Source organism: Coturnix japonica, chromosome 6, assembly GCF_001577835.2.
Source record: "Coturnix japonica isolate 7356 chromosome 6, Coturnix japonica 2.1, whole genome shotgun sequence".
Taxonomy (NCBI): Eukaryota; Metazoa; Chordata; class Aves; order Galliformes; family Phasianidae; genus Coturnix; species Coturnix japonica.
Window position 1 is genome coordinate 307,690 of NC_029521.1, and position 13,485 is coordinate 321,174.

The 13,485-nt window shown below is 41.4% G+C and overlaps 1 protein-coding gene across 1 annotated transcript; it reads right to left on the reverse strand.

Annotated features, from left to right (window-relative positions):
• Positions 1-1,409: 1,409 nt before the first annotated feature.
• Positions 1,410-10,694, reverse strand: LOC107315537 (protein NDNF-like). The gene is made up of 4 exons (XM_015865986.2): positions 10,101-10,694; positions 7,971-8,166; positions 6,365-6,499; positions 1,410-5,265 (listed from the first exon to the last, which is right to left on the reverse strand). The coding sequence occupies exons 2-4, from the start codon at positions 8,156-8,158 to the stop codon at positions 3,897-3,899; spliced, it is 1,692 nt and encodes a 563-aa protein (XP_015721472.1). The 5' UTR covers positions 8,159-8,166; positions 10,101-10,694; the 3' UTR covers positions 1,410-3,896.
• Positions 10,695-13,485: the final 2,791 nt, after the last annotated feature.

Consider the following 13,485-nt stretch of genomic DNA (forward strand, 5'->3'; position numbering starts at 1 on the left):
CATTTCTTTAACAGTCCCTGAAAGCCTTTGGCACTTTGAGGTCACTGCTTTGGAGTGCTGACAGTGTTTGTTACTTGATTTTTAAAGCCTAGTGTGGAAGCACATCTGGCCTGGATGTTTCATAGTAGCAACCTTTACAATGTCTATCCCACTAAATTAAAAATCTTCTAGTAATGAAGACAAAACGTTGTGTGTATACAGACATTAGTACCTCAGCTCTCAGTCTCTGAAAGCAATTAGTGAACTGGGTTTTAGTCCTGCACTTCGAACCCAAATAGCGAAGCATATTATAGCACATTACTGAAGCTGGAACCAAGGCTTCAGAATTGGAAGGTATCAACCAGAAAAAAGGATACAAAGATAAAATAGAAAAAGCATTTTATTTGCTTGGGGCTGTGAAATCATCCCTGTATCCATTTGAAGGAGGACAGTGAACAAATTTTTAAGAGGCTGCCAGATGTGCTTTAAAAAGTATTTGCATTTGTTAGGAAATCTGAGTAACAAGATTCAGTCAGCAGGTTGTTAAATAATGAAGAAAAAAGGCTAACAGAAGAGATGATTCTTAATATCAGGTAAGTAACTTAAAAATGTTGTCAGTCTTTGAAACTGGTGACAGACAATGGTTTTAGGTAGCCCCCTATTACAAAGTGTAGAGTTTAGAAGAGTTACTGTTATTGTCTGAAATTGTTTGTGAGCTTCTAGCAGTTGAATGAAATCCTGGAGAAGGTTTAAGAGCTCCCTGCTTTATTGGTTTTAAATGCTTCCTTAATTCACAGACTGAGTGCTGCTCCTCATAACCAGAATGCAGGAAGTGATGTACAAGCCTGAGCTGACAGAGGACAGAGAAGTGGATGTGAAGCTTATTTTCTGATGTTGTGTGTCCTGTTCTTGGTGGTGGCAGCAACTGCAGCTTGTTATGTGGAATGATGACTTAGGAAAGGAGTACTTCCATTTTAGATAAAGGAACAGCTTGGGAATTGATGCATGAGCTCAGGCTTTGTTCTCAGAGGTGACAGTACTTGAGTTTACAATAGCTAGAACCATTGGAAATTGTGACTCACCACTAAACACTAAAGAAAATACTTTTGCCTGATAAAACTGTTGAGGACTTAGATAAATTAAGTGATCCTCCAGAACAGAGCATTGCTGGAGTAATTTTTTCCATGAAGAAAAGTCTGTATTTCTTACTACTCAAACAGAGGGGTAGGCAATGTACTCATGATAGCTTAGGATAAGCTGAACTGAAGGAACTGAGCTTCCCCTGGTATTCAGCAAGAAAGGTGGAAGGAAGCATAAGGGGAATGTGACTTGGGAAATGACTATGGTGAGGCTGCAGCAGCCCAGTGCTATTCAGATGGGAGGGAGAGAGGGCAGAAAGGTAGTATCTCTAAAAGGGAAAGGATTTCTAGATGCTGAGGGCAGGGAACTGCACAACAAGCTGTTGGTAAGGGCAGGAGGGGTACCAACACTGTTAGACAGTGCCTTCACTACCAGAACAGCAGTGAGCAAAGTGGCACCTGGCTTAAACCTGAGCACCCAAGAGCTGCTTTGTAGGCAGGCTGTAAGCATGAGTGAACTAATGACAGCTCAGCAGACTGGCGCACACAAGCAGAATCACAGTGGAAAGACCAGTGGAATGGAATATTATTCCTTGCTGCACTCTGTGCTACAGACCATGCCTGGATGCACATGTGGGCAGTGTGGGCTGTTACCCTGGAGGCAGGCTGTCTGTTCTGTTTATAACAGAGTTGTTTGGTTTTGGCAGAGCAGCACGTTCCTCTCCACAGCCCAGCTGTGTCTCCTGTGAGCAGGACTTCTGCTTGTAGAGAAACTGGGTGGCAGCTCCTGTGAGCGAGAGCCCAGCAGCAGCCCCCTAACCACTGATAGTTGCTCTGCTTGTGTCATAGCCAAGGCTTTGCTGGGAAGTCTCAAACCAGCTTTGTCATGAAGGATACTCTTCGGTAGAGGTGTGGGTATCAGGTAGCATGCCAGTGTGCCTGTCTTCATCCAGTGACATTGCTGTGATACACATATAGAGGACTAAAGCAAGGGTTAATGCTATTATGGGCTAAGGGCTGTAGACGCACAGTATTTTGTATGTGCAGCTAAGCTATCTTCCTGTTCTTATTATTCTTGTTATTAGTTATTTGTCAGACATCTAAACGAACTTCTTCCAGAATATAAATGCCTGACATTGAGAAAGACAGAAAAAAAAGTATTTCAGACTTCCAAGTGGAGGTGAGTTCTGTTGCTCTTTGAGCTGAGACTCATTTTTGACAGGAGTGAAATGAAGAGAAGGCTTGCCCTGGAAAAATGCAATGCAGCTGCCAGCCACTGTAATTAGCCAAAAGGCCTGTAGAATATAGAAGGAGGTCAGAACATGGTTCCTGCTGCAGTGCTGCTCAATCCAGAATCCTGTCAGCAGGAATATAAAGCCTAGTCAAGGCCCAGGCATTGCTGCTAATCACATGGAAAGGCTGGAACCCTTCTGTGACTGAGTCTGCTTATGTACAGGATGCATCACACAGAGGCTGAGTGAATGTCCCCTTTAGCATGATTTTATAAAGTCTTTGGAGCAAGAAATGTTTAATTGCTCCTCTGTATGCAGAGGAGTGATTCTGTCCTTACTGAGTGCCTCCAAGTGTGTTTGGTGGTGGTAATTCTTCAGAGTAAGATACAACCTTGGACCTGGATAGCAAGTGAACTTTTGAAATGTACGATAGTGTAATTAATTGCTTATTTTTGTGCAGTATAATTACAGAGGAAAGGATTGCAGGTAAGGTTTCTCTAGCAAGCTTTTGGTCAGTCACTCTATTATATTCTTTATCCATAAATTCCAGACCTGCCATCAGCCTTCATGCAAATGATTTTCTGCTGATAATTGAAATTCAACGCATTTTCTTATGAAGACTTTTATTTTTTTGAATTTTTTTCATATTTTTTTTCTCTTGTGTCATCTGAGGAAGGTAATCAAGGAAGCAGACAACAGAAAACATGTTTGTCAGGCTCTGTACTACAAATATTTCTTCATTCTTGATATTAAAAATAAAAAGAACACTTTTTCCTAAAGCACCACATTAATTGATACAGGCTGGGTTGGGGGATGTCAAGAGCAAGTGCATGACTCTGAGTAGTCACTCAGATGGATTTAGGCTTGATAACATGGGCTATATATAAAGGAATACTGCCATAGAAAGGCTTTTGTTTTGTTATTTCCTCAGTGGGTAGCAGCACATCACTGTGCATGCTCCCAGCAAAACTGGATTAGGAACTAGTCCTGACTGGAGTTTTGGCCCTTTCTAACCAATAACAATTTATCTATGAAGATAAAAGTCAAGCTAGCATGCAGGTAATAGAGAAGGTATTTCAGCCTGCTCTACCTGAGCTGTTGAGTTGTGCCACCTCAGTAACAGTTCCACAGACTTTATTTCTTCTATCCCTGCAAACTGTTCAAGCAGCAGGGAAGTTTGTTTACTCCAATGCAGCTCGACTTGGGGTTTTCTCATTTCCTCATTAGCTAATGGACTTGCACGCAGTGGAAAACTGGGACTTAAAAATAATGATGCTTCTCGAGAGGTTTTTGACATTTCCTGTGTTGTATTTCAGAAGCATTTTGAGTAACCCATCTATTTCTTATGGGTGCCACTGTAAGTATTTTATTTCTGTGTGCATGAATGTCATGCTCATGATATCTCAATGAGGCAGCTGAGGGGAGGAGAAAAGACACATGCAGGAGAAGATGCAAAAGTGTAATGATCTAAAGTAAGAAAATCCCTCTACAGAATATCATGGCTTTAGAATATTTTTATCATGTATTAAACTGCATGGGCTATGATATGGATCACTGGTGGTTTTGGTCTTCATTCACTCATTTCAAAAAGTTTCTTGAACAACTTTCAACATTTTTTCCTTGTCTTCACGACTTTGCTGTGGTATCTGACAGGGATGCCCGATGGCCCAATGAGATAAATGTCAAACAAGTACAGTGTCCCTGCATCCAGCCCTTTGATGGTCTCTGTGGTGACAGCTCGCTGGAGATTTATGTCATAGAAATACTTGCACAGCACTTTCTCAGACTTGCGCCGAGACTCAGGTCCAGAACAAGTGTCTGTATTTTGCAGTTCCATCCAGACTTGATCTTCTTCAATCCTTTTCTTGTACACACAGTACTTGCTCTGCTCTTGTGTTCCTAGCCAAGCAATGGTGACGGAGTTGCAAGTCCTCAGTTTACTGAAAGACTTGATTTTTAAGCTCTCTGGAAGAAGTGGGAATAAGGGCTTGTGGTAATGGGGGGAGACCTGCACTTTCACAGCAGAGCTGGATTCCTCTGTGGACTTCAGCTGTACCAGGTACACGTCCAGTGGCTTTCCCTTCAGTGACAAGTACCTCAATCCTAGAATGTTCTCTGATGCCACTGTTTTACCATTTTTTGTTATGTCAACCTGTACTTGACCACGGCACAACTGGAAGGCAAACTGTACTTTCTTGTGCCTCGCTTGGTACTGCAGACTGTACAATTTCTGCTTTTTCCCCTCCAGAACAACCTGAACTGCCTTCCCATCTTTCAGTTTCATCACCTTAGGCTCAGGTTCTTCTAGAGTTCTTGCGAATGTCCCAGTGTAAGCAGCACTGGCATTTGTGAGGAGATTGACAACAAAAACATCAAAATAATATTGAGTGTTGGGACTGAGGCTGGGCACTGTATATGTGTTCTTGGTACCCATGCATATCTGCCTGACTTCCCCACTGTGCACTTTGTTGATGATGCTCAGTTCACTGTTGGATAATATCATTACCTGCTGTGGTTCAAGAAGGTATGGAGAGAGAGACAAAGCTAAATTTCGTGGTGTTTTCATTCCAGAGAATCTGATTGCTGTCTCAGCAGCACACAAGCTCTTATAATTGTGCTTTTCATTAACTAGAAGACAGTACTGGATGTTGTCTCTGTGTTGCAAGGCAGAGGGACTGTGCTTCCATGTCAGAGTCACTGTTGTATGGCCAATGCCAATCACATCTATGCGTGGATCCAGTGGAAGTTCTGGATAGAGGTGCCCAGATGTGGTGTCAGTTGTTAAGTACACAGTGATGTGTGTGTCACGCTCGGTGGATAAGAACTCTAGTATATAGAGGGCAGACTGAGAGGACATACCCACATAAGTCTCCACTGAATTTCCCTTGTAGCTGAAAATGGTGGTTACCATGCTTGTAGCCTTCTGGATTCTTGAGACATCTTGGGTATCGAGATCCCCTGCAAGAAAACGCAGACTCGTAACTTCTGCTTTAATCTATGCTGAACATTGCTTAGATTTGTTGTTCCTATATTAGGGAACATGCTGATTTCTTCCTTCCTGAAAATAATCATAACTAAAATTGCTTTTTGCTACTTGCTATTTACTGGAGTAAAATTTGAGTGACTTTTTACCAGTGCTTATTGTAGAACTATTTTCACAAAGACCATCATTATAAAAACAGCTTGCAAAAGTCTTGAACTTGGTTGTGCCTGATGAGCCTACGGTTTTCATCTTCCACTAGCTTTCTCTTAAGGCATTTTACTTCAAGGAAACTCATTTTCCATGGAAGGAGCTTTCTTTATTTTAGGTTTTTGCAGCTGTTTTTCTATGAAGAGGGAATGCTTATTTCATTAAAGAAACTTTATTTGAACTCCTCAGTTGGGTATACCTGTCTGACAGTTAAGAACTTGCTTTTGGAAGCTTTTGAGGTTGTTGTTTTGTTATTTATTTATTTGAGAATTAATTCCACAAATTATTAGAATGCAATTTCTTTTTAGGCTTAACTTTGCTTAATGCCTGCTGCTGTGTTAGATGACCTTCCTAAAACATCAAATGGCTTGTTATCTTCTGCACATCAATTAGAAACAAGGCAGAAAGTGACTGGCTTGAATGGCTAAAGCCACAGAGAAAGAGCTGAGACTGCTCTTAACACTCGGTATGGTTGATTGGAAAGTCAGCCTTGTTAATGCAAGAAGAGGAAGGATTTTAAATGCTGCATGGAGATCAAAGGATACAATGTAAATATATTATTGCTATCAGTTTAGGCTTTTCACAGGAGACAAGTTTACAGGGAGAAAACAGCAAGTGCAAATTGCTTATGAAGCAATTCATATCTTCATTGTTCCACAGGTATTTTTGAGTTTGTGACTCCTTTAATGTAGTTTTTAATCTACTTGCTTTGACGGCAAAATTCAGCAAACTACAGATGTCACCTGTGACAGTGTCCTCTGATGCCTGTTTACAGGAGGATCAAGTAAGATATTCAAGCCTGTAAAGAAGAATGCTGTGTACCAACGCTCCTTACTCATAACTTAGACTTTCTGGACTCTTTTTGGGTGGGGTCTAGATCTTACCCTTGTGCTGCTTTCCCAAGCAAATTTGCTGAAGCCCTGTGCACAAGTATGCTCCACTCAATGGGAACATCACAAGGGGTCACTGTTATTGTGAAAGGTACAGGAGCTCTGTCTTCCTCCAAAACGAAGTAATACCTGTAAATGTGGATAAGAATGAGGAAAAGCATAAAGACATTCAACTCTGTTATGCACTCGCAGAAAGTGTGTCAGTCTGCATTAACTAATTTGCTTTGACACAAGCTGTACTGTTAATAGTATGAAAGAGCATCAATCTACTCAGTAGATTTTTTTATTCCTAATTATTTACAGTAAAGTTTTGGTTCCTGTACCATCAGTTTTGTTTTCTTTCTGCTGTTTCTGTTCACAGCCACTGTTTTCTGAATGTTTACAGCCACATAAAGTGTTTGTACACTGGTAGCTCACTCTGCAATTAAATGTAGACAACTCTTGTTTGCTGGAAGGAGAACCTATTAATGATGTAACCTGTTATGAGCAGATTGCATTAGCACATGGATTAATTTTAGGATATAGCTATTTGTTTGGAGTTGACCTTGACTGGAAACAGCTTCACATTCTCAAGTCTTTTACTATAAGCCGTATCTTTTCCTCTTCTGGTTTCCTGTCTGCATGGTTCTAGGCTTCATAAGGTTCTTACTTGATCATGCTAAACTGAAGGAGTTTGGTTTGTTTGCATGCATATAGGAATTTACATATTATGCTACTGAACAACAGTGAAATTTACTGCTTTTTCTTAGTTCTAAATGCCTGTTTTCCTTTAAAAGGGAGAGCTTCTAATTTTGCTTTTGCAGGCACGTCATATTATGTAACGTGCCATGTTCCAGTCTCTATGCAATGAGTGTTGAGATAAAGCAGAAGTCATGAAGCGGGTGGTGAACCAGATGGCTCAGTGTTCATGGAAATCTGTATGTGCTGGTCCGCTGGTCAAAGGATTCTTATTAAATCACCTGAAGTGCATTTCTTCCTCAGCAGGACAATTAGTGTGCCTTTCCTATCTGAGACTATCAGCTGTAATATATAGATGGTGTGTATGCCCAGATAAAGTAGGAAACTTGGTAAGTATTTTGAAGATGTGAAGAGTTCATGGCTTCTGCATGATGCTCATATTTGATCTTAGCTGGCCTTTTAGTTTTGTTTAACTATGATGTTTCTAACATGCAGGATGCTAGTAAGTTTGATTTTATAAGAGGATTCTGCATGTGTCTTACTAATTTGGGGGTTGCTAGTTTGCTAGATAAAATTGCTGTCTTTTAGAGTCACAGTAGGAAGGCTGATGTCTCTGTGGTTCAGAAGCCAGTCTGATTGTGCAGCAACTGTTTGCTGTCAGAGCCTGACAGTTCTGGACCATCACAGAACACTGCCTGGAATGAGGGGGGCATTATGGCTTCTGGGCAAAGGAACAGTGAGCACTGGAGGACACTTATACCACACTGAATTTCAGTGTAGTATGTCTTAGTAAATTCAATAGACATGTCAGAGCTACGCAGGCTCTCAGCAGTTCCTGACTTGGACTGTTAGCGTGTGGCAGCTTGTGTTGCAGAAGAAGTACCTGAAAATAGGGTTGGCTCCGTGGCTGATCTGTGCTTACCTCTTAGGAATATCCTTCAGTAGATGAACTGTAGTTTCCTTACCATCAGCAAGAATTAAGGAGTGATAGAAGTTGAAGAGACCACTCTTGAAGTTCTGTTGAGAACTGGCAGTGGGTGCTTTAAGGGAATGACACAGGCAAGCAGCTGCGAGAAGGCAGAGGGGCAGGTAAAACCAGACACAGGACATCTTCAGTACTGCAAAGAGAAGTGGAAAACCCTGTCTTAAGGGAGAAAATAACCAGTGAAGCTCCTTTTATTCCTTTAGTGAAACTTAGTGTTACAGCAAGACAAGTGTTTGAACAACAGTCTTCAGATTGCTAAATTACTTAAAATTAACGGATATATTTTAGGCTCTGCAAAGGTTGAATGGCAAAGCTGCTATGAAGACTTCAATTGTAAAATAACATATACGTAGTCAATGTAGCATAAGTGCAGTATCACCCCATAGAGTAGCTTCACTACTGACAGAATGTGTGGAAAATCATTATTTTTCCCTGCTTATAAAGTTCATTAAATAAGTTCAAAGCTGATTTATCTATAATAGGATTGTGACTTTTAAACTCCAAGGGGGTCACTATATCCTAAACACACTTTGCTAAAGGTAGTCTAATTTTTTTATTTCATACAAATTGTAAATTGGTCATGACTATAGGGATAAGTAAAGAGGAGGACTGAAATAAGTTATTCAGAGCTGGATGAGATCCTGTTCCATAAAGAGAGGTAGATCCTGGTAAGTGGCCCTGAACTGGTTCTAAATGGATTGTATCTACTTTGGAAGATGAGTCTTACTGTAGGGAAGCTGGGTGAATGTAGCTGGATAAATCATTGTATATTAGACATCTTTCATAACAGCATTGCTTCCAGGCTATTGCTACATCTGCTGCTCACTGGAACCGTATCAGCTCTGTAGTTTTTAACCATATCGAGTATCTAAAATCATATATGCCCATCTCCTTTTGCAAAAAGGCCTTACTGTTAGTTTCAAACGTTTGTAATATATCTAAGCTGCTGAAATGTCTCCAGAACGTACCCACAAAAATGTTGATGCATTTGAATAGTTGTGTGTGTTGTACAGAACTATGCAGATAGTAGGATCCTGAGAACTTTTGAGAGTATGCTATTAACATGAAATTATTAATTACACTTGCAGCTTCTTCCTCTCTGCCACATCCTGCTTCAGAAATGGAAAATGCAGAAGTGGAAAAGGTGTAAGAGTGAGCAAGGCACAGACTTTGAGAACAGGTGGCAGCTGTAGTTAAGGGGTTTGGAAAGCAAGGGAGCTCTGAGTGGCAAGAAGTGGTAACTATCCCTGCCTACCACATAAAACCAGGATTAAGAGAACATGAAAAGCCAAGTGTCAGTCCTTTATAACATTTGCTTTAGATCAGCCCTTCCCTCGTGTTTGCGAATGATCTTTTGACTTGAAGTCTACAACTCAGCTTTGACCCCATAGCGCTTCATCTGAGTCCATAAAAGGGCTATTTCCCTTGTAAACCCATTCAAGATTGTCACATTTAAGCAAAGCAATGAAAGCACTGTAGACTTTCATGTACAAAATCTTCATTAGTGATTCCAAAATTAATGTGTGTGTTTAGTATTGGTGAGACTATTGCAATAATCACTACCAGAACATTTGAATATCCCATTTAACATCCTAATAGAGTTAAAATATGCTTCTTTCAAAGTATCTTAATATTTTTAGCACATGGCTCAATGAAAGATTAAACAAACATCTGAACAAGGTCAAAGAATATTTTTAAATATCTTTATAACAGAGCTTTTCTTATGACTGAGACACTTCTTTGCCACTTTGTTATACTTCTAGTCTAACTAAAGCTTAAAAATATAACCCCAAATATTTTTCTTTACCTTTGTCAGTGGAATCTGTTTTGCTCTGTGCTTCAGAGAGGATTAACAGAAGTCAGTATGTTTACTGCTTAAATGCCAGCGTCTTGCACACCACACTGATACTACAGCAGCTCTGCTTCCCTTGGCCAGGCAAACAAACCAACCAACCCATAATCAGCTTATCCCAAAGAGAACAGCATCCTAGAGGCTGATTTCACTCAGTTACACAAAGCATATACTCAGGGTCTTGGAAATATATTACACGATAACACTGTACTTACCTATTGCGCTTCTAGCCAGATGAGCCCCTGTTCACTCGCTTTCTTTGCAGAAAAAGCATAGAATAAAACAACATGGAGTTTTCAGATCTCTGTAGACAGATGAAAAACAAAACTGTGCAACCAGTTTAGCAGGACAGAACTGTTTTTTCCATATGGCTCCTCAATAGGCATCGTAGCTAGACGGCTTGTTGTCTTTCAAGAAAAGGAGAACAGTTTTGATATTTAGTTAGATTGATATTTTTTGAAGGTTATTTCCAGCTAATGTAGCTCTGCAACCTCCGGAGCTCTGGCTGCTGCTCTTTCTGTTCTGGAGCTCCTGGGGGGCTGTGCACCTTCACCCGTGCTTTGCCTGACCCCAGGACCTGGCTCGGCTCACTGTCAGCAGCTGCTGGAGCGCTGAGCCCAGCCTGGCTGGAGAGCAAAGCAGGTCTCTGACAGAAGCACAGGGAGGGGGGAGATAGGGAGAGCAGTTAACCCTTATTAGTCCACAATTCTGGCCAGCAACAGGCGCACCAATTGCCTCCAGAAAATATTCTGCATTAGCAGCTTGATGGAGCAAGTCTATGCAGTGTGGGACTTTCTTGCCCTCAGCACTGAAGCTGTTCAGGATAGTTTCAGAGGTGCTGTGTTCAGTTATGTTGTATGTGGCCCAACAGGTGCTGACTGGTTCACAGAAGGGAAGGAAGAAAAAATGTAAGAGAACTCTCTGCTTTTTTTTAAGCTGACTGGAATTAGCAATCCTTTGAAGCCTGTCAGGAATCTGTTCAATAGAGCTGTGCAGGTCTCTTGGTTTGACTGTGTAAGAAACTCCAGTGTATGGGTGTGTTGTGGCTGAGGGTGCACAAGAAACTGCTCTTAGCCAGGTAAATCATTGCTTCTGCAATTGGGGCTGCAATGTAGCCTGTAGCAAAGCTGTTGTCATGAAAAGGCCTGTTTCTGCTGTGTGAGAGTGGGTATGCTGCTTCTGCTCACTGGCTTCTGGGCCTGAGGTGTCACGAGAGAACTGGGGTGTCTCTGCAAAGGCTTATTCCTGCTCCAAAGAACAAGCCTGGGAAGTTGCATGAAGGAACTCTGCAAGGCAAAACGACAGGGGACATTAGAGATGTCTTTAGTCTATTTAAAACTGAAACCTGTTGTTCAGTGTTTAAAGAGAATGACTTGCAGCAGTGCTTGCTCTTGCCACCCCAGGTTGAAGATTTATCATCTAAGCCTCACCAAACCTTAAAAAAGAATACCTGAGAGGGGCAGTATAAAGAGGTCTCAACAGATTCTACATAACACAGCCCAAAGGAAACCTAAATTTGCTCATCAGCAGGTGTAATGGTGGGAAATGATTATCATGTGCTTACTCTTGTTGCAGAATATGGCAGGATTAATTCTAATATTTTTCAGCAAGTGTTCCCTAAAAGCTTAGTTGAGCCGTGGTCTTGCTGAGCCTGTTTGTATTTTGTTTTTACAAAGGGACAGCCTGTAGGTGCCTTGGTACAGACACTGTATGATCAGGATGCTGGTGCTGTGGTGGCAATGAGGTAATTAACATGTTTGCTGGGCAGCTTGAGAAAGCAGAAGTAAAATACATTGAGGCAACAGAATTGAAGAACTAATGAAGATGTGTAAACTCAGCCAGAAGCAAACCATTCCCCTTTTAAAAAAGCATGAGAGAAAGGTGCTGCAAAAATTTTCAGTTACTTCCCAGGCTGGGCATAGAAGAGGGAAATGTAGGTTAGATGAGGTGCATCAAAACAATGTGTGCTGAAAATGGAGCAAAAGAGTGTTAGCCATAATATATGTGCAGGGATTGCAGTGTTGTTTTTGCTAAGATTTGGAAGGATTTATAAGTGTTAAGTGCACAGCAGAGATTGTGAAGGAGTATTAAGTGGTGGTATTAAGTAGGAGGATCTTAAGATTTCAAGAGCAGATGTCTCATGTCTGGTAAATCACTAGTAAATACAGGTTTGTTGATGGGTTTGTTAAAGAAGAGGTAGACTCCCTGTCTTACCCTTGCAGAGCTTCTGTGCTGCTATCAACATACTTAGCACAGGTCAGCATCCAGGGCAAGCTATGGGCATCTTTCCACTGTCTGTTTTATATGTTTTAAGCCAAATGCCCCAAGGAGCACTCTGTCCTGCTAAGTAGTATGAACAGACATGTCAGGGGAAAGAGGCTGACAAGGTGATATGGCTATGGAAGTAAGCCAGTTCTTCTCAGTTTCTCACGTGCTTCTATGCGTGCTTATGTGCTTTGGAGCAGTGTGTACGCTGGTGCATCCAGAGCTTCACTCATAAGGTTTCAAAGGGGAAAAAACAGCACTCTCTACAGAGAAAGTAAGTGCTAGGTAAACAGCCTTACAGAAGGCTGCTCAGAGTGCCTCCAGGTGGTAACCTGCCCAGCAGACCCATACACTGTGCTTCCAAAAGCTAGCAGCATGGCTTTGCACTTGGCACAGAGTGCAAGAACCTCACCACGGGTCTTCCCAATGAGAAACTGTTCATGCTGCTAACCTGTTTTTGATCAGGTTGCGTTCATCAGGAGATGGTGAGAGACTAGGATATCTAGTTTCCCTCACTGGTACAATGCACTGGAGTGTGGTAACAAGGCTGCTAGGGATTCCCACCACAGACCATCTGGATCAGGTCCTGGCTGTAGCCCAGGCTGCTGTGCACACAGACAGCTTCCTTGTGCCCCCAGTCCTGCCCCTGGGAGTTGTGTTTCATGAAACTCTGTAAGCACATTAAAAATGCATGGGGAAATGGAAATTTAATCTTTCAGTTATGAGACAAGTAACATTCTATTTTCCTGTTCTTCAAATACTTGTGTGTATATATGTGTATATACATATATATGCTTTTATCTTCCAAACATCTGATTCCAAATTGTTAGTCTTTGCCTCTCAGCTACATACCTGTCTAAAAATACTTCTTTAACTAGTGTTAACTCCTGTGTTTGTAGTCTATATTAGGGGCAAGCAGCTATGGGTGTCTGACGCTTTTGTACATGTTCTGTATTGGATCTGTAGGGGGAATTATAGCATCTAAATGGCTGCAAGTAATTATCTTTGGCTCTTGGCAAAAGAATCTCACTTGTCCTGATAGCTATCAGAAGTGTGCAAGTTTCATTAAAAATCTCATTCCATGTGGGGGGATTGTCAGTATCATTGCTTGATAGCTACCAGACCTAAAAGAGCCTTGAGAAGTTAACATACTTTTGGTTAATATTACTGCTCAGAAACTATCTTCTTAGGCATGCAGGTGGGCTCCAGGAAGGAGTGTGCTTTCCTTTGAAACTGTGGAAGAAAAGACAAAGTCTAGAGCTTCAGGCATGGTGAGGTACAGTAGTGGGGTGGCTGCTTCTATTTCTTCCAGGTTTTGCCAACCCTTGACAATGT

Coding starts and splice junctions, on each gene's coding strand:
- LOC107315537 (XM_015865986.2), bottom strand. CDS start 8,158: ATGTCCTGTGTCTGGTTTTACCTGCCCCTCTGCCTTCTCGCAGCTGCT. Junction 6,500..7,970: donor CTGAAGGATATTCCTAAGAG/GTAAGCACAGAT, acceptor CCACATTTACAG/GTATTACTTCGTTTTGGAGG. Junction 5,266..6,364: donor CTTGGGAAAGCAGCACAAGG/GTAAGATCTAGA, acceptor AGAAGTTACGAG/TCTGCGTTTTCTTGCAGGGG.